The sequence below is a fragment of the Scleropages formosus genome, chromosome 12, assembly GCF_900964775.1.
Source record: "Scleropages formosus chromosome 12, fSclFor1.1, whole genome shotgun sequence".
Taxonomy (NCBI): Eukaryota; Metazoa; Chordata; class Actinopteri; order Osteoglossiformes; family Osteoglossidae; genus Scleropages; species Scleropages formosus.
Genome location: NC_041817.1, coordinates 26,793,007 through 26,814,530, shown reverse-complemented (window position 1 = coordinate 26,814,530; position 21,524 = coordinate 26,793,007). Strand labels below are relative to the sequence as shown.

The 21,524-nt window shown below is 42.9% G+C and overlaps 1 protein-coding gene across 1 annotated transcript in view; it reads right to left on the bottom strand.

Annotated features, from left to right (window-relative positions):
• The window catches only part of lrp1ba (low density lipoprotein receptor-related protein 1Ba), a 342,612-nt gene that overhangs the window by 181,041 nt on the left and 140,047 nt on the right, over nucleotides 1-21,524 (bottom strand). The window contains exons 6-11 of the mRNA XM_029256802.1: nucleotides 19,000-19,162; nucleotides 10,615-10,837; nucleotides 9,673-9,859; nucleotides 8,489-8,632; nucleotides 6,905-7,141; nucleotides 6,232-6,412 (exon numbers count right to left, since the gene is read on the bottom strand). Of these exons, the coding sequence (XP_029112635.1) occupies nucleotides 6,232-6,412; nucleotides 6,905-7,141; nucleotides 8,489-8,632; nucleotides 9,673-9,859; nucleotides 10,615-10,837; nucleotides 19,000-19,162 (1,135 nt within the window). The remainder of the gene's footprint in view (nucleotides 1-6,231; nucleotides 6,413-6,904; nucleotides 7,142-8,488; nucleotides 8,633-9,672; nucleotides 9,860-10,614; nucleotides 10,838-18,999; nucleotides 19,163-21,524) is intronic.

Genomic DNA, 21,524 nt, shown 5'->3' with positions numbered 1-21,524 from the left:
CTATTAAGTAATTCTATTCTATGTTAACAAAGCACTTGTTGGAGAAGTTCATTAAAAAGCTGTGGATACGAGGACCTGGACTCAAACTTTTAAGCCTCTTACAGAGGGCTGTGTATCGACTGTGCGCGCACGCGCACACACACACACACACACACACACACACACACACACACACACACACACACACAGCAATGAGTGTGAGAGCAGCGATCCGTGGCATTGCAGTCTCCATGGTTTCAAAACCCTCCTTATTACTGATGCAAAATGTCCACTCGAGCTGCTTTCCTCCTTCGGACCCAGGCGGCGTTTGCTCTCAGGGCATCTTCTCAGTAGAGAAAGTATCTGTTCTTTTATACAGTGGTGAGACTGAGTCACAGCACTACAGGAATAATTCATTACAGGTGTTTTTTCTGCTGCAGAAAGTGCTCACAGAAACAGCAGGTGGCGTAGTAGTTAGAGCCATCACCTTGTAATTCAAGAAACTGGATTTGAATCCCTGCTCTCACTGTACTATGCTTCACCGAAGTACTTACCCTGAACTGATATAATAAAAATACCTTGCTGTATAAATAAATTAAATAATAATTCTTAAATAATAATTATTATAATATAATTATAATAATTAATTAATCAATTAATTAAAATCTTAACAGCGTCCACACATAAGTGATTTGATTTAAACCCTATATGAGTACAAGATGTGCCATGAAAGTATTACGACTCTGTGGATTCAAGGGGGCGGAGCACCCTCCGGTGCAAATTTCATTAACTATAAGGAACATGTTATTCTCATTGGAGGGGGGATGAAAATTAATTTAGCCATTTATAATTTAGTTTGAATGCAAAATAGAAAATAACATTTAGAAAAGAGGTTATTCTGTCAGAGGCACACAGCAGTGTAGTGCTATTATTGTTATTATTATTATTATTATTATTATTATTATTATTATTAAAGTTATCGAGGAGGGCGGGAATCGGCGCTCAGCGACACACAGGCTAATGGTGGGAAAAAAATCTTGAATAGAAGGCCTGGCGTCGCCTTTCATATCCTAGCACTTCAAGAATGAAGAACTTTTCGGCAAAAAAAAAAAGCTTGGAATTTCCTTTTCTCCATGTTGCATCAGATTATGAGCAGCAAAACGATTCAAAGGTTAACGGATTTTAAACGGAAAACCGCAGAAAGCAGTATTTAAAGCTGTGACATGTGATAAAAATATCGTCACTTGAAAAGGCTATTCCATACTCCATGAAGGTCGACGTTATAATAACAGTTATGAAACTGCAGTCCATTATGAGTCCTTGATTGTTTTCTCATAAAAAAAAAATAAATAAAAAAAATGAACTGTAAAGTCAGGGAATTATAAAACGCAGTGTGATTCTGCGTTATTTGATATTTTACATGGAATGATCACTATGTAAACTGCTCACATGCTGTATACTGATCTGCCACAAAATGAAGTCCTGAAAATTGAAAATTCGCTATACTGTGTGCGCGCGTGTGTATTCAACGTACATATGTAAATATGTAATTCTGCTGCAAACAACAGGCCTTTGTTCTCTGTTATGCAGCCATGTGCTCCAGCGCGTCGGGGACAAAAACGAGGAGCCTGAATCCCAACTACGCTATAAACTCGACCGAGACCTCGAAATGCCGTACAAATTGGAAATGCAAATAAGTGGCTCCTTTGCAGTAGGTATTGTCAAAATATGTACCCGCCCAACACTACTGTGTGGTCGTGGTAATGTTAGTGGTAATGAGCTGTCTGTACTACTTCTGTTTCTTTTTTCTCTTTTTATTTCTTATTTCCTTTTATTTATTCATGCATTTATTCCATACTTGTCTAATTCCCAGTATCTCTGTCGCTATGCTGTTGTACACGCGTCGCTGTGACCTTGTGCAACACCCTTTGGGATCAATTAACTTTATCTATCTATCAGTGTCGGTTCAGTTCGGAGTGCTTTGTTCGTGTGAGAATTTCATGTACTTGTACTGCCATGAGTAGAGTAGAACATCCATCCATCCATCCATCCATCCATCCATCCATCCATCCATCCAGGTCAAGGCTTATTAAGGCCTTTTAAGCGGGGGTGAAACGTGTTTACAAAATTATTCCCTCATGCTGAGTGGGGCAAATTGCGACAGAAGTCCCCCCTCCATGAATACAGTATTTTACTGTCTCCTTTATGCAATACTTCTGCTAACTTACAAGGTTGACTCGGCAGGTTATTGTGCCCCAGACTAACCAGCTCTGTCACTAATGAGGAACTCGTTCCACAGGCCGCTGACTAAATCGGATAGTCTTTAACGACCAGTTAATTAAAAATGACAGCAACGCGGTGGGACAAACAATTAATATCCATACCCATTTCAAAAATAAATATCCAAATGCAGAAGGCACGGTAACATTCCCGTGTAACAGGGACACGAAACTCGGTGCAAAGGGGGTTCAGCATCCGGCTGCTGTCTGCCCCTCCGGAAACACGGATTTCCTTCCATCCAGGGTGATAATGAGATTGGCCCCAGGCCACAAATCCCACCTCATTATTTCAAAAAGCAATTTCATGGACAAGATCCACTAGTGATGCACTGTGTGTGCGTGTGTGTGTGAGAAAGGTACAATACACTGTTTCCTTAGCACGGTACAGTCAGAGTAATACTTACCATGACTAAGGGCACGGTAACAGTGGAGGTAAAAAGTGGTAGGAGATCAATGTGCTAAAAAAGGGCACCTTTGCTCTAAGTTCAGATGGAGAAGCCAGTGCTCAGTGGAAACGATACCGACCGCTGGGGTCTGTGCGCCTCTCTCTACAGGGTACAGTAAAGGAGGACCATTCCTAGTGCCCAACGGCTTCGATGTGAAACCCTATGAAACTGTGGCATCATCATCTGTCCTCTGTGTTTTCTCTATTTGCTCAAAGCTTAACTCAACCTAAGCTCTGCCGATACACTTTTTTTTTCTTTCCCCTGAAATGGTTTTCCATTTTTTCCAGTTTTCCATTTCTTATTTATTTTTTATTTATATGTATGCATTTAGCAGGGGGTGCGGTGGCGCAGTGGGTTGGACCACAGTCCTGCTGTCCGGTGGGTCTGGGGTTCAAGTCCCGCTTGGGATGCCTTGCGACGGACTGGCGTCCCGTCCTAGGTGTGTTCCCTCCCCCTCTGGCCTTACGCCCCTGTGTTCCCGGGTAGGCTCCGGTTCCCCGTGACCCCGTATGGGACAAGCGGTTCTGAAAATGTGTGTGTGTGTGTGTATGCATTTACTTATTTATTTTTTCCCACTCCCATACACTTTCCATCAAGTGCTCAGCGACTCGTAAAAATGATATCGCGCCGAAGATTTGACTGACTGATGAAAAACGCCCTTGGACCGCCTCCGATGGCCGCGCTTTCCGCAAATTCTACCGCTGGGGCCTGCTTTCCGGCATCAGTCGGAGCTCATCTTTCGCAATATCACATGATTCCGGAATATTCTTTTTGCAGCATCACATGGGAGCTGTATGATCAATTGAGACAGAGGTCCCCGATCGTACGCTCGGTCTTTCCAGTCCTTTCGGTTAAAACAGTGCCGGCGAGAAATCGATTCTGCAGAGGCAAAACTGGTAGCGTAGCGCTCAAAGCGTATCAATTCATTGACATTTATACACAGAAAAACCCCCGGAAAAATAAGAATATTTTCATTTCATTCATATCACCAGTGTGGTTCTTTATAACAGATAAAGAATAAATGGGTATGGAAATGCAACGGGGAATTGAGCCCAAACTCATTAGTGAGAAATAGGGCTCTATAGCGGTGACCTTCAGGAAGGGGCCCGGCTGCACGGCGCAGATCAATAAACAGCCCAGCTGTGTACATGTGCCATAAAAGCTCATCTGTAACGTGGCGCATGTGAATATTTTGCGCACTTATTTCTGTGAAATGTGCAGGAAACCTTGAAGGGCGACGTTCTAATGTTTTGGGTTTAAGAGGTTTCTGTGGCTGAACACGCCACTCACACGCGACGCCGAAACGTCCTCTTCGGCGCACAGACTGAAAACACGTTATACCGGAGGCACGCTGACGGCAGCAGCGTAATAAGCTTTGGAAGGACAGCACACGCACACACAGGCAAGAAATAAAGAAAAAAGATTCAACCCAATTATGTACCCAGGGCCAATGGTTAGGGACACATCACCTTCTATTGAAAGGATGAGGGTCTGAATACCCTTTCTGCTGTACTACCCGAGATCACTGTACTTACCCTGGACGAAAGATGTTAAATTCACCCTCCTTTACCTGCTGGGACAGCAGGAAGTGTAGTGGTTGGAACTTCTGCCTTTGTATTCAAAAACTAGGTTTGAATCCCACCTCCTGCTGCACTGCCTTTGAGCAAGGTACTTACCCTGAACCGATACAGTAAAAATTACCCAGCTTTATGGGTAACTCAGTGTAGATAGCTTAACATTGTCTGCTTTTTTGGAGAAATGCATCAGCTAAATGAACAAATGTAAATGTAAAAGTGAGAAAAACCTGTAGACGGCTTAATATACGAACCTTACGTCTGCAATACGCCGGATGAATGATAGTGTCACTTAAGTAACAGTTAATTGTGATGTCTGCAGGGGTAGAAAGACCATGTCCCATAGTTTTCAACTATGGACTCCGAGGACGGCTCTCCACCATTCTACGACAGCTCGTACCCCTTGCCAAGCAAAGACAGCGTCGCCCAGCTTCCCTTAACGGCCCCCCAACACTTTAAAGAGAAGCAGCTGGTCCGAGAGTGGAGGGCAGAGATGGACACTACAGCCTCAGTGTGACCGTACAGTGCAGCTTCCCTTGGTTTGGTGGCCAGTCTGGGCACCGCTTTTGGTTCGTTTCACTGACATCAGTAAAAGTGGCGGCATCGGTGACATTAATCATTCTCTTTAATCTTTTGCTTATAATAGTGTATTTCTGTGGAACGTGTACAGTCTGGTCCCTCTGTCCTACCCACATGGCGACTTTGTGCCCGCAGGTAGCCGTAGAGACCCAAAGTCATTAATTTTATAGTTATTTATTAAATTGTATTTATCTGACAGCTTTGCCCAAAGCTACTCATAATGTTAGGTTTATACACTTGGCCACTTACAGTGATTTATCAATTTATTTATAATCCAGTATAATTATTTACATAAAAGCTTAGACTTTTCTCCAGATTAAATTACAGTATCAAGATACCAACAATTATTTGCCCATTTATACAGCTGGTTATTTTAAGTGGAGCAATCTGGGGTAAATACCTTGCTTGAGGCTACCTTACAGCTGGGGCTGGGATTCAAACCTGCGACTGTGTGGTCCAAAAGCAGCAGCTCTAACCGCTATGCAAGCAGCTGCCCCGATTAGGTTTTACTGTGTATAATTATATAATTTAAACTATGCGAATTAAGTGTGATTTAGCGATTTAAAATAAATTAAGCTTGTGGTTCTAACCTCAGGGCAGTGACGTGTGATTGTGCTGTGTGGGTGACAGAAAGCTGAAGCTAAACAGGAAATTAGAGGTTTTTTCCTTGTTTTTTTACTTTTTTGGTTTTTTAAAATAAAAAAAAATATAAATCCAGAGGGTTCACATATTTACATAATTTATATAATGTACAAATCCAATAAAATATGAAATGTTGGAGCTTAAAGCTGCTCTATCTGGGACTGACATGTCTGAAATTCACACACAGCTTTAGCTCATTATTATTATTCTTACTGATTCATTCGCCTTACACTTTTCACTGAGGCAACTTGGAATGTTATCTTTGTATCTTAGGCTACTTACACTGATCTACTCATACAGCAGGGTAACTTTTACTGCATTAGTTTGGGGTGAGTACCTTGATTAAGTGCACCACAGCAGGAAAAGGGATTCAAACCAGAGTTAATTACATGGTGATGTCTTTAAACACCACAACATCTGCTGGTCCAAGAGCACAATACAATGAACCTTCCTTGCTTCGAAAGCACAGCTATTGCAACACAGACACACCGAGGGATGGCCACCGAATTACACCACTTCTGTGAAGGGGCTCTGGTGTAAATGGTATCTTTTACTTTTTAATACCCCTTTCAGAAGCTGTCTGTTGTGCCAAAAAAGCAATAAAACTCCAGCCCTACTACAATATGAATCCGTTATAATGATGCAAAAAATGAGAATTTAAAGCAACTCTTCCATTTTTAAATGTATAAAATGTTGTGGAAAAATCGAATGAAGTTCCAGCTTTAAAAATACCTGTTAAGAGGATCGACCACAATAGCCCTGGGATGGGACATGTCCCCCTCCAGAAGGGTCTTCCTGGTCTGTGCTGCCTTCTCCAGCCGTGCGACACTGATCGTTTTCCTGTAGCCGTCGTTGGTCCAGTACAAGTTGTTCCCAATCCAATCCACAGAGATGCCCTCCACGTTATCGAGGTCTACAAAGTGATAAAACACTCGGCAAATGAAACTGGAAGTCATCTTTATCCCCGCTATGCCGCCGCTATGCTGGTGCAATCTGTCACCGTCCGACTACTACCTCCCTGCGCTCCAGAGACCCAGAATCACATTTTCTAAAGAGATTCGCATCAATTATTCTTCTCAGAAACAAAATCCAGGAATATGAAAAGAATGCAGTTTACCAAACACTAAGCAGAGGTGTACCAATTCACTACGCAGTGAAGATACAGGCTAATAAATAATGTTCATGATAAATCACCTCATATTTTCAGGAGAGTAAAGAACAAACACAGTAAAAACTCCAACATAATTCAGGAAGGAAGGATGGATGGATGGAGGGAGGGATGGATGGATGGATGGAGGGATGGATGGATGGATGGATGGATGGATAGATATTATTTAAAACACATGGTTACTTCTTATCTCACAGCCCTCAGGGAAAGGGACTATGAAGTGACCACAAAACCCACCGTCCATTAGTATCGTTTCCCGTCCGCTTCCATCGATCTGCTGACGGCCAATCAGGAAGCTTGTGGTGTCGGCAAAGTAGATGTAGCCGGTCTCAGCATGAAAGTCCAGCGCCCGGGGACTGACCAGATCTTCGATGGAGACCATATGTTCCTCCTCAGACTTCACGTTCAGGTCCAGGCCTCGGATGACCCCCGGCCGCCCTTTCCCGTAGAAGAGGAACAGCTCATTCTTGGGCCCTGCGGAGGTGAGATTAACCGTGTAAACAGGCCAACAGCAGCTAATCTTATTTACCTTGCACATTGTCACAGTCCTAATTAATCGATGCAATTAGCCTATTTTCAATTCAGCAAGCAACACGGAAGACTTTGGCGAAGAAATCGTATCCAAGGCCTCGTGACTAAGTGCATTACATTACCTTAATTAAAAGAAAAATTAGTTTGCCTGATTGGGTCTTATCGAATCAATCACCTCCTTTTGTTAGAAACGGGCCGTGCTTCATTTTGACGCATCCAAACGGGGAACGAGGGGGCGACGGCAAAATGAGTATTTGTTATGCTGTGGACATTTCATCAATTAGCAGCCGAGATGTCGAGCACCTTATTGGCACTCTTGTCTGGCCTGAAACGCGGAAAAAAGGTGTGGGAAAGGTACAGGTACACCCTGTACACGGACCCCCGGCTTCCCAGCTTACTCCCAGTAAGAGATTCATTTCTATACGTGTTTATGTAAAATGTTGATTTGGCAACATTGCTTTTGTGTGGTCATACCAGCTGTTGATGACAGAGAGAAACAGATGACAGAAGGAGGGAAACGATGAGACACAAAATGGAGAAAAGAATGTGAGACCAGAATGCTTGTCATCAGATCCAGCACTCCTAGACAATACACACACCTCACATACTAATTTGCCAGCCCGGGAGAAGAGTTTTGCACCCCAAGAGACAATTTGTGTTTGACATTTCTATATAAATCACAAGACAACACAATTACTACAGTGAGATGTAGCAGTGGAGCATTTCATTAAGCCAGGGGGAGAGCTTAGTGTCTCAAGTACATCTGAGTTTGGGAATAAATGAGAATCCGCACGCAATGCTTCATTATTTCAAGCTACCCTAGATAAAATTCCCAGGTATTAGACTCTCATCTTTATCTCGATGTAGATCATATGTATCGATGAGATAAACCTACAAATCAAAGTAAAGCGCGAGCTGTATTGATGTCATGCAGACTGATGTCTACTGAAGATGAGCAGGAGAAAATTATTCAAAGCAGAATATAAATATTAATCTTTATCGCTATATCAGAGACACCACATGCCATTCAGGCCCAGTGCGCATCACTTAAGTGCCCAGTATGTCAAATAAATTCAAGTATTTATTTCCATTTCTCACCATATAGTCACTCCCAGGCACTGCGATGATGTGCTAATATGCAGTATGTGTCCTGTGACGAATTGCTTTAAAGAAACTGGCCCGTCATTTATCTAGATATCGATACCTCATCTCCCTCACCCAATGAGCCAATTCATGCAACGGCCAAAAAACAGATTGCTGTGATGGCATCGAAGAGTAATATGCACTGACTTTTGCAGGACCGGCCGTCGGTCCCCAGGGCAAAGCCGGCCCGGCAGCGGCAGGTCCGTGACTTGTAGCTGCCGCTCAGCAAGCAGATGTGGGCGCAGCCCCCAGCTTTCCTGTAGGGGTTAATCTCGCAGGCATGGCTCCTGGCTGCAGGGGGGAGAAGAAGCCCAGGGAGTCAGCTCATATCAGTGTAGTCAAGTGCAAGGGGATCACACAGCCAGCTGGTTGGCGACCTTACGTGACGATGCAGACAGCAATAACCTCACTACTCTATTATCTGTTACATTAGTGTATTAACTTGCCATTACTATACTTCAGCTTTCGGAATTGTAGTGACGGACACCCCAGAACATTAATTCTTTAATTCTTCAACTTTAAAAGATGACACATTTTTGAAATGAGCAAACCAGGTAAATGGAGTAGCTCTACATACATCAACAAATATCTGCTATTTCAGATATGCCCTAATGCAACTCATAATGCCACAGCTACATCTTTATTAGAGAGTGGCACTCAAAAGTTTGAGTACATCTGCTGGAAACACGTTTTTCGTTTTCATAAATGGCTACATTTTATGCCCAGGTCATTACTCTGTGCTGCCTTTCACTTTTCTTATTAGCCTGACAGTCTGGTATCTTGGTGATGAATGAAGGACTGCTCCACTAGCCATAACCCCAATGGAATGGTGACTATCTAAAGTGAATTGTGATAGTCATTCTGCTTGAGTTTACCATGAACTTGGTAAAGAACACCAACTGTGAGATCAGAAAAGCATCCCCACGGCATGATTCTGCCACCACCATGCTGAATATTGGGAACAGAAAGGCACGATTTGTGTTCTCCCTCTCTGTGTCAAATATTCACATTTGACCAAAATATATTACATCTTGAATTACCAGTACAACAGACTAACTTTCATTACTTGAAAGCTGCGATTTTCACTTGAAAATCCAGTTTCCTTACTTTTCGCTCAAGCACTTCTAGCTTGAAGAAGATGTACTCAAACTTTTCACTAGTACTGTACAGACTTTCGCAATCAAACATTGTTGTCTTAATCTTGACGGACATGATGGATTTGGCAACTGAAACCCCAAAATTAAAAAAAATAGTACTACTGCATTTTGTTACCGTACCTGAGGGATACACCCATACACACAGACACTCTCACACATATAAACTCTGCCTACCTGTTGGCTGAGCCAGTTTGTGGTGGACTCGTATTACCCCTGCATCCCCCAAGCTCAATAACATCTGTGGCTCTGTGCTGTTGAACCGGTTTATTTGTAAAATGTCCACTTTGGTTCCTTCTGAAGGCTCTAAGCGTGTCGCAAACAAGAGCTCTTCAAAGACCACTAATCCATAAAGGTATGACACCTAGAAATGAGGGAATTGGGGTGAAGAAGTGAGCACTGGGCTGGAGAGTGGAAACACTTCTAATAAATGTGAAACTAATCCCTGTAATCACAGCAGCATGCTCAGTGAATTTAATCATCCCCTCCCCTTTTAATCCATGGCTAACAGCTGTTTTTAAGTGTTGTTAAAAATAGTTTCATATGTACAGTACAACAAGAATATAGCCAATAAACTGGAAAAATATGCACAGAACACATAAAAAGTGGGAATAAAATGTTAAAGTCACTGGAAGCGCAGATGAAAACAAGCAAAGAGGGGTTACAGATCACATGTGTATGAGTGACAGCTGAAACATGGGTATAATATAAAAACATTTATGAACACACAAAATTCACGAGAGTGCCTCAGGAGAATAAATAATGTGTGAGCTTGTTCTCATTTCCCAGGATAGGTGTCTATTTTAGCATAACAGTGACAGCTGTCAATCATCATGCAGACTGACATCAGCATGGTGTTTATATTTTAAAACTGTCTGGATCAGCACAGAACGAAAAACTCCACAAGACAAAGCCCATAACTGCAAGGCCAGACAGAAATTCTATTGCGTTGCAGCCTGTTGCACGCAAACAGGGTTTTCTACTCAAAAACTTAAATAGCACCCCCTAACCCAACCCTAACCCTAACCCTAACCCCAATCCTAACCCAGAATTCAAGTTGTTTCTCAGGCCGCATAATGAACGATAAACAGCCAATGAGGTTAAGTTCTCTGTACTCACAACACTCCCTCGCACTATGGTGTATCGGTTCCTCCCGTCGTAGTCTGCCACTTCAATGTGTCCCAGGGAAATGTCCAGCCAGTACACCAGCTTCTTGACCAGGTCCAGGGCGATCGCGGTTGGTCGTGCCACTCTGTTCTCCGCAATCCTTGTCCTGTTGGTGCCATCCATGTTGCTCTGCTCCACCTTGGCCCTAGTACCATAGTCGGTGAAGAAGAGCTTTCTGTTGAGAAGAAGGATGTGAATAAAGCAGGAGCTGTGGCTGGAGCCATTAACAAATGTCTGAAAAGGCTAGAAAATACATGCTGAGGGAGCAAGTTTATTTTCCCCCTCTTCATAATCAATTTACAGTCAAAAGCCGTATTTTCACATTAAGGAATTCTTAGAACTCATTGAACGACCACAGTAGCTGGACATATACTAGAACATCAAGTAAAACTGTGCATACCCAAAGCATTTTACTTTCCGGGGGGAGCAGCTTGGTGTTACAATAATAGGACATTATTACACTGCGGTGAAGTGCGGTCATGATCTAAACCCAACAGCTTAGATATTTACTTATCTAACATGATCCTCCTAGGTGACTCACAATGTTAGCTTCGTACTTAGTTATACTGCTTACACTGATATTTCCTTTTATACAGAAGGGTAATTCTTACTGTATCAATTCAGAACAAGTACCTTGATCAAGGGTCCAATAACAAGAGGTGGGATTTTAACCTATGCCACCTGCTGCCTATACTTGTTTTATTGCAGGAGCTCGCTCAGGCATCCCCCACTGTTCCCAGTATTCAAGCACACAGCCAAAAATGCTATTAATGTTCCATTAAATCAGCATAAAGCAGCACCTTTTACCAGTCACTGTAGTTTTCTACGTTGTCACAATTAGAATGCATGAAAATGAATATTTATGAATATGTATTTTATATATATATTCGTATATGTAAAATAGCACTTTTGGCCAAATGTTTTCCAAGGTACCCTTGACTCAATAACAAACTTGGCTTGTCAGCCACTGGGTTTTTATGTATTCTGTTTGATCTTGTGATCATTTATGTAAATTACAACTAATCGAATAGAGACTGCAAATGGCTCGATGAAATACAACATGTTCACATTTAATTGGCCTTTCAGGAAAGGTCACTCAAGCCATTCATTAGCTTCAACGTGTTTTCGCTCAGTTTTTTTCGAGGCCAGACGAGTTTTCATGAACCGTGCTTATGATCATCAGAACACGTGACAGCCACGCACGCCACAGAGGTCAGCGCGGTGTGCGTGCGTGCCGCTCCTTCCGTCACGCGGCGGCCGTCTATCGGCCCCGGAGCTTTGTGGCGCTCTGCACAACGCCAAGCGCCTGCCGGAGGCGTCATACATCTGCCAGAGCTGGAACGCGGAAGGCCCCAGATGGCCGGCACGTCCGAGGAGCGGCCGACTTCACGAGCAGCAGAGGTGACTCAGCACACGGGAGCACCCCCCCCCCACGGAGACACGTCTGTTATGTACCTCTAGTACACGGGTCCTGATCGCAGCTGGCAGATGGCAGAGCTCAGCCTCTAAGATGAGGACAAACACGCGGCCTGTTCTCATGACTGGGGCCCATGAGGGATATGAACATGGACTTGAGATCAGTGAAATGTCCACTCAGTCCTCATGTTCCATTCTCAAAACTGCATGAACTCACTTTATACAAGTCAAATGTTGGTAACTAATGGAAAGCAACATCTGTGAACAGGGATTCATGGGTTTTCTTAGGCAGAAATGTAGATACTGAAATCAAGGACAACTGATAGCGTAGGGGTATGAGCTGTTGCCTTTGGGCCAAAAGATTGCAGGTTTGAATCTCTCTTCCACTTGAAAGACCCATAATGCTGAGGAAGGTATGTACCCTAAATTGCTCCAGTAAGAATTTCCCAGCTGTATAAATGGGGAAATATCTGTAAGTAGATTAACACTCCAAGTTGCCTTGGAGAAAAGCACCAGCTCAATGAATAAATGTGAAATGTTAGTATTGTTATAAACAGATTACAGTGTTATGTTTGTGAATTAAGTTTTCTTTTACTTTTGCACAGGAGGGTGAACTCTGTCATTGGTCTATCAGTCATTTTTCACTCTTCAACAAAAGTTAAACTTTCAACACCACAATAATTCCAGTAAACTTTAAAACTATTTCAATTTAACATGAAAGAAACTGCAAAATACATTTATTTTAAATTACTGTGGGTTTTTTTTTTTTTTTTTTTGGACTCCCTGTAGCTACTGCAGTGGTCAACATTTCGCTGTGTGCCGAAAAAGTTAAAAAAGGTTAATTTAATCTTCTTTGAATTTTTTTTTTTTTTTTTTGGGGGGGGGGGGGGGGGGGGGAGGGGGTGATGTGAATGTTTTATGAATGACAGCTAATAGTAAATAATAATTAAAAAAGTTATTTGTTACCTTAACTCTAATTTTCAAAAGAAAGGACTCTGTTTATTCCAGAAGTTGAAACTTAGCTAATTTTTGAGCTCTGAACCTAAACAGCACCGGTTCAAATTCCAGAATATGCAAAACTGCGCCCTCGAAAGTGGGAATGAATAATGATGAATAATAATACAGTGTCAGAGCAGCCTGGAAGAAAAATGTTATTTAAATGGGTGAAGGCGCGGCTGATGCAACATATGTGCACAATGCAGAATCATCTCTTTGTTCAGACAGTGCTTATGGAAGCACAAGTATCGTGCAGTAATGTTTATACAAATGATACCCTTTTGTGCTGACAAGCTGACTCTGGCTGAAACCGCATCTACAGACTCCGAGGCCTCGGAAATAATGCGCACGTTCAACTAATTACTTATTCGACATTATGGATTAATGAGTGCACCCGTTACGAACCACATAGGAGAAAAAGAATAATAAAAAAAATTACACAGACCTTTCCTCGTAGCTTAATTATTTTTGACTAAATAGAAATACAAATGAAAAAAAGAGTTTAAAAAAATGGAAAACAATAAAAAATAAATTAAACACTTTTTAATTACTCTTAAATAGTTTGTCTTTGTGCTTTCGTTAATGGCTTTTTATATTCTCTTTGTGTTGGACTAAAGAGTCGAACGGCTTCGTTCGGAGCGCAGGCCAACGAAACCAAGAGCCGGCCGGGGTCGGCGGCGCACGTTTGGACATGATCCGCGTCTTATTCATTACTGTGTTTCAGCATTGCCTTCCACCCGCTTCGCACGCCCACACGCTCAGCCTCGGTCGACGGTGCGAGCTGCGCATTTAGCGGTGACCGGAGGAGCAGCTGTCTGAAATCAAATTAAATCCATGGCTGCCTTTTGATAAACTCTCCAAGGGCCTCATTTAAGGAAAATACGGCTGGGCCTCCTGGCTCACAGAGAGAGGGAGAGGGAGAGGAAGATGAAATCTTACTGGCATCTGTAACTGTGCATCAACAGGTGCCTCAGTTCAAAAGTACCTGTCTCTGAGCCTCAGTATTCGTACCCGGCACCGGCACAATTCCAGACTGAACCCGTGACTGCGAGCGGAAACCTAATTAATCCCAGCAAGCAGCCTTTGGTACAAACAAAACACATTTTTGAAGCATCTCATATTGTTGGTCCTCGCATTTTCATGGCTGGCCCACGAGAGACGGCACTCGCAGCACAATTGGCTCCACTTTGTCTTATACAGTATGGGGTTCTCTGTAATTCCACATTGTCTCTCAGTGTCAGTGTGAGGCTGCACCTGCCTGCCTGAAATATAAAGCTGATCTGCTGTTGGCAGTGTTAATGAGCTGCTGGCAATTATACGCAAAGGATGGGGATATTTCATTATTACTGTTGTTTTTGTTTGGGTTAGATTGCCTCTGGTAGTTTACCATTCAGAAAAAGACAAGTGAAATTACAAAAATCTTTTATTAAAACAGTGGCTATATATACTGGAAATCAAATTTGTTGTTTGTGTAAATCCAAGAGACACACACACACACACACAGTCTGAACCACTTGTCCCATACGGGGTTGTGGGGAGCAGGAGCCTAACCCGGCAACACAGGACGCAAGGCTGGAGGGGGAGGGGACACACCCAGGACGGGACGCCAGTCCGTTGCAAGGCACCCCAAGTGGGACTCTAAGCCTAGACCCACTGGAGAGCAGGACTCGGTCCAACCCGCTGCGCCGCTGCGTCACCGCGCCCCCCTTTGACACCCCTCCACTTACATTAATTTGACTTACGTAAATCCAGATATATGTAAAATTTCCCGGCATACACATTATTTACGGATAGCACTTTTATTTTACGCAAAACATCTGAAATACGTTAAACCCAAGTCGGCGCACCAAACAAGGCAGGAATCTGCATCTTCCCAGTTCCCGTGTGTTTTGAGCCGTGAACACATCTCCTCACGTTAATGTAATGCTTTTTCCCATATTTTTTACCCTTTTCATTATTTACATTTCCTAGTGGTAAACGTGCATTTGAAGAAAAATAAGAAATATCTTGCCAGCGAGCAGCAATCAACTTGGAGATTAAATTAAAAATAATAAGGCAGTATGAAGATAGACAAAGATTGTCGTCTATAGCACGGGAACCAGGTTTAGCCCTATTGACTATAAACACGAAAGTGAAGGATGCTGCACGTATAAAAGAGCACGTGATGATGTTGAATGGTGGTGGAGGAGGGGGAATCTGACATACATAACTTTGACTTACGTAAGGGGTTGAAGAACTATTTGCGTAAGTCGAAGGGTGTCTCTCTCTCTGTGTGTGTGTGTGTGTGTGTGTGTGTGTGTGTGTGTGTGTCTGTGTGTGTGTGTGTAAATGCATGCTTGTATGTGTGTGTAAAACTCATGGTTGTCCTGTCCAGGAGCTCTCAAACCACCCAATGTGCGATTCATCTCTGACGACGGGGGCTGAGAGCTTTATGCCTTGTGCTCACACTACCTGACAGAAAAGGAGCAGGAGTCACTTAATCCGAGAAGTGAAAGCGAGCGAGGGATGTGACAGGGCCTTGAACCCATAGCCGCGTTTTGGCTTGAAAATGGGCGTAGTCAGCGGATCGTAGTGGGGTGGTGTGACCGCGCATACCAATGAGCTCCACTGATAGACAATGGGGCTCTGCTGGAAGCGCGAGGAGCGTGGAAGCTCATCAGACCTGTAAAGTGCATGGATGTGTGTCCTTCAGAACATGGGGGGAGGGGGGGAGGCGGATTTATAAACATTATGTGAAAAAAAGACTCTGTGGCATAAGGGGTGGTAGGATGTATTGACTGAGGTCCCCGCGGTCGCTATCTCCGTTCATATGGGATGCAGTGAGACGAGCGGTTTGGAGCACAGCCGGGGCTCGCCGGTAAGTCCTACACGCAGCTGGTCTCCTTCGCTTGCAGAAGATCCCTCTACGTGAACTTCTGTTGGTCTTATCTGTGCCTTTGGCTCTGCTGGCTTTCCGCTGGCAAGTGCATAAATACAGCCTGAGGCTGGTGGTTCGAGGGCGACGGGCCAAAGCTGGTCAAAATGCAGCTTGGCTCCGCTCTGCAATGACCAGTTCTGGGAGCTCATTATTCTTCTCTGGACCATTTTTAGAAAGTGTTTGTCAACTGATCAGTGTCAGCACAGCAGCCTGGCAAAAAATAGTTGAAATATTGCTACCCCTCCAGTGCTTGGTGCCACAACTGGTCACCAACTAAGAAACAAAGCTAAACTTCATGGGAGATGAATGAAGCACGATACTATGAAAATCTTAAAGGCCCTGTTTTTTCCTTACTTATTTCATTCGTTTATTAATTTCACTGATTCCTCAGACTGAAGAAAAACAAGTACATTAAAAAGAAAAGAAAAAAAAAAAAAACTTTTGCTCTGCGCTCCAAATAACAGCTAAAACAGAACTTATACTACACTAGATTTTCTTGTCTTCTGGTGAAAGCAGCTATTTTTCAAAAGTCCTCTGAGTCCACCGCTTTGTTTTCTGTTTTCACAGAGGGGTCATTATTAGAGTCATAATTAGGTGGAGTCTTAAATCAAACTCCCACGTTTAATTATACAGTCGGTGAGACACAATAGCAAATCCAGCAGAAAGCCAACCAGCTGGTTACGTTTGCACACTGAGACCCGAGGAGTGAGCAGCGGCATCTGGAAGCAATCTAAGTGCTACAAAACTTCACCAACATGCTAATTACAAACTGAAAAATTGGTTTTCTTTGCCAGATACAATACAGGGATTATAGCTAACCTGCTCTATGCTCCATGTAGCCAGAGACCCAACCCACAGCTCATTTATAAGGGGTAATGTATTTAAGATGGTAAAGAAATCCAGCAGTCCCTTGCTAAACAGCTTAATTTGTTCCTTGAAAACTGTTGAGGATGAATTACAACTATTTTTTAAGGGGAAAAATAAAGAATAATAGGTAAGAAAGAAGTCACCTAAAACTTCAACCAAAATGCATGAAGAAAGTGTTAGATTTTATGCATGGTAATAAGAACACCTAAATAACTGATAATGTTTGCAGCAAGACTTCATGAATTATATTAATTACTGTCCAATTGACTAAAACTGGTACCATGTGCAGGAGAAGGAATCATTTTTGGAGTCAGTGTTACCTTCAGGCACCATTTGTAAGCCACAAGATAAACTGTTCTTTGTGGCTTTAAATAAAATTTAAGTTTTAAATAGAGAATATTTAGATGTTTGTAGCTATTTGTGAAAGTTCACATTTTCCATTGTAGCTATGAGTTAGGGTTACCGCAATCAGTGCTGTGATTGGTCCAGACTGTCCTTGTGACAGGAAGTAGAAAGTAGTTAGATTTGTGCCCTTGATTCGTCATCGAATTGGACTCCGTTATTAGAGGGCAGCGTGTATTACATTCTTCATGGGACCTGTTCTTGAAACTTACATCGAACCCAGAGTTCTTGCTAAACTACGAGTTCAAAAAAATACGACAAAACTTGCCAAATGTGTGCCGCTTTTCACAGTTTAACCACTGATAATCCAGCCTTATCCATGAGCTCCACACCACTGTTGCTTTATTCACAGCAATAATTACATTTTCCACCCATGAATGAAAATGCTAAAAAGTGGGATATTTATAATCTCTCGTGCCAAGATCACAGAGGGGCCGTTTCCTCCTGACTTGGGACACATCGCTGAGTACCGCTCTAGTGAGATGCAGAGAAAAAGATGAAAAGTGTATCTGCCAGCATGTAGCATCACGGTTAAAGACAAAGACAGGTCTAAACTTGGGCTCTGTGGTCTACCCTTGATGAAGATAATTAAAATTAATTGCTTCCATTAATAAGCAGTTGCATAAATTCATATCGTTCAAGACTGGTTGAGACTTATATTCTCGTTGAGTTCCTTCGTGCAAAGTACTTAAAGTGAGTTGCTTCAAGGAAAAAGCAGTTACACAAATGGGTAACAACATCAATCAGGGAAAACGAAATTTTATATTCTGTGTGCAAATGAAGCGACACATTGGGCTGGGACTTCACTGTCCTTAATGTGTCTAACAGCCATCAGAGACATTTAAACGCTCGATTCAAACCTCGGCCCATACATGTTTCGTGTGTTCCGCCACAGTATGACCGCAGAGGGGTGCAATGACTGCTCCGGCGGCTGGCGAGTGTCACATGACTAATCACACATGCAGCCTTTTTTTGGATCACTTTCATTTTGCTTTCTTACTTTTGCAGGACTTGACAAAGTGTTTTGCTTACACACATACACACACACACATTGTCTGAGCCGCTTGTCCCATTCGGGGTCACGGGGACCTGGAGCCCAACCCGGCAACACAGGAGGGGGAGGGCACACACCCGGGACGGGACGCCAGTCTGTCACAAAGCATTCCAAGCGGGATTCAAACCCCAGACCCACCGGCGAACAGGACCCAGTCCAACCCACTGCACCGCACCCCCCGTGTTTTGTTTATTTATTTTTAATATTAGCAGAACTATTGCAAGTTTAAGTCAAATGCAACTTTATTCAATTTTTTTTGTGTTTTGAGCTAGATACAGCTGTGTCCAGTAAATCGGTAAATTAGGTGGTTTTGTGATCGTTATGTGTAATACATACATACATACACACATATATATACATATATATATATATATATATATAAAAATATCTTTTTCTTTTGTGTCTTTTCCCCATAATGACCAAAAAACTCCTGTAATGTACTTATTTTATCCCATGGACCATAGAAACAGGACTGAAACTTTGATTCTGTAATTGAATTCATTACCTGTATTGTTTCAGCCCAGGTACGATGGTATATCACTTTCATAAGGTGCTGGGTATAACGATGGGGATGCGCACACAGCTGCTTGGTGAGGGACATTTTACACCGTTACGGTACTTGGTGATCTGCCTCACTTTGGCTTTGGGCGGCTGAAGGCCGGAGGGAGGACGACTTTAACCTTACCCCATGAGCGGGTCCAGCGCGATCCCTGAAGGGTTCTCCAGATCCACATTGATAACTACCACGCAGGTGTCTGCACTCCGACTGCATACAAATATCCTGCCGCCGACTGGATCCACAAAGTAGAAATTTCCCGTGAGCCAGTCTATGGCCATCTGCTCCACATCTATTAAAAAAAAAAAAAAGAAATAAAATAAAAAAATAAACAAACAGGCACAGGTATCAGTGATTCTTGAACAAAAGTCTGGTTAAGAAAGAATAGAGAAACAGTCACAGATGTGGCACAAAGTCATCTTCTGGCTGTATTATTTCTCGATTACCAAGCGGCCTACGAGAGGGGGCACGGGGCAGGGCTGCGAAAGAGTCGTCGGTGATCCGCGCCGATACACTTTGCCACTAATGTGACGTTACGGCTTTGTGTTTTTCCACCTCCTTTCAGAGTCGCAGCTCTGAAAAAGAGACGCGACGCAACCTTGGCACCATCCCCTTTGAAGAGCATCACTCCGGCGGCGATGCAAGACAGCTGGCTAATGAATAACATCTCCTGATGCGTACCTTTCTCGGAGTCAGATGTGCTCGCCGATATTGTGCAAATCACACATACTGTACCGCTCTCTTTCGAAGACGCGATATGTGAGCCGCATACATATGTATGAACTGATAGATTAATAACTGACAAAACGGCTCTTTGCAGAGCTCTCGGTGGGATAAGCCATACAGATTCGCGAGGTGTTGGGAATCATACATGAATAAAAGCTTCCATGGAGGAGGTGTGAAAAATAAAAGCTCCGCCTGGATATATTTTCAACAAGCAGGGCATGTGAAACGGAAGAGCGGCAGAAAGGCCCCCATTACTTAAAGTAATCATCAATAAATGCAGGGTTTTGCCTTCCATTGATTACGCGTGGCAGCGCCGGCATGCTATAAATAATCGTCACACGTTGCCTCCGTTTCTGCACATTTTGAAGCCAGAAGACCCAGCCGGTTATGAAATTATGCAAACAAAGGTGTGTGAAGGAACTCCGAGTGACACTATGAGACAACTATTGCATGGACTTACAGTGTGAGGTTTGTACACTAAGCTACTTACACTGGTTTACCCTCTTACATTTACATTTACATGGATTTATTTATCAGACGCTTTTCTCCGAAGCCACTTCCAATGAACTCTATGTAGTGTTATCAGCCCACACACCTTATTCACCGCAGTAACTTACACTGCTAGATACACTACTTATACTGGGTCACTCATCCATACATCAGTGGAACACACTCTCTCTGTCACTCACACACAGTGGGGGAACCTGAGCAGCATGTCTTTGGAGTGTGGGAGGAAACCAGAGCATCCAGAGGAAACCCACACAGACACGTGGAGAACATGCAAATTCCACACAGACTGAGCGGGGATCGAACCCACATCCTCTCGCACCACCCAGGCGCTGGGAGATGCAGGCACTTATACAGCAGCGTAATTTTTTATGGTATCAGTTCAAGCTAAGGACCTTGATGAAGGGCACTGCAGCAGGAGTGGTATTCAATCGAAGAACATATGTTTACAACGTGACAGTGGAGGTGCAGTTATCACACCTCTTGGGGTTGCTGTGTAGCCACTATTATTATTGTTATTATTATGTTTATGTGAAAGTTCTTTCCAAGATGAGATACTTATCTCTGATTTACACATTTATATTGTATGGCCGAGAAAGTTCAGTTAAGTACCTTCATCAAGGTGGGATTCGAACCTGCAGGCTCCTGTCATCTTACTGCATTCAGCCTCCTAGTCCCCCTGCACTCAGGCAGGGAATTAATATTTCTATGCTGTTAATGTTTTCTAATTTAATTTATGAACTCGGAGTGGCGATTCCGTGAGATTAATTGTCTTTGTCTTTTGTGAATTAAGCAGATTAAGAATATGGAGAATATCCATGGCGGGAAGGGCCCAGAACTCCGGCACGTCTCCAGTGGTGTGCAGGCGGGATGAATGAAGGGGGTCAGTGCTAAATAGGTCATTTCTTTTGAGATTTTGGAGGGAGCTGCGGGGCAAAGAAAGTAACGGCACAATTTATCTGCTGTAAACCAATTCATTAACATGTTCAGTGAATATTGTTCCTTCTCTCGAATATTCAATTACATTTTTGTCTTTAAATATGTCCAAGATTTACGGCGCTTCCCGTCGCACGAAAACCAGCCATTGTCCCGAAATACATACTTGGAGAATACACATTTAAATTTCTTTAGGTCATTTGCATGTTTTTACACTTGTTTCACTTACTTCTTGATGTTTAATCTAAATTACATTTCTCGTCTTACCCTAATTATGTCACTAATCCCTAATTACGCTTCCTAATTATGCCGTTACATTTTAATTTCAGGGTACAGAGTCTGATCACTGCGCTCTCACAAAATATCATATGTACCGTGTCCTTTTTACATTCCATCCTTCATCCAGATGGGCTTCACAGTAATAATCATACCTCAGATTTTAGTACAATTGTTCATGACAATTGTTGAACAAACAGTTGAGGAAA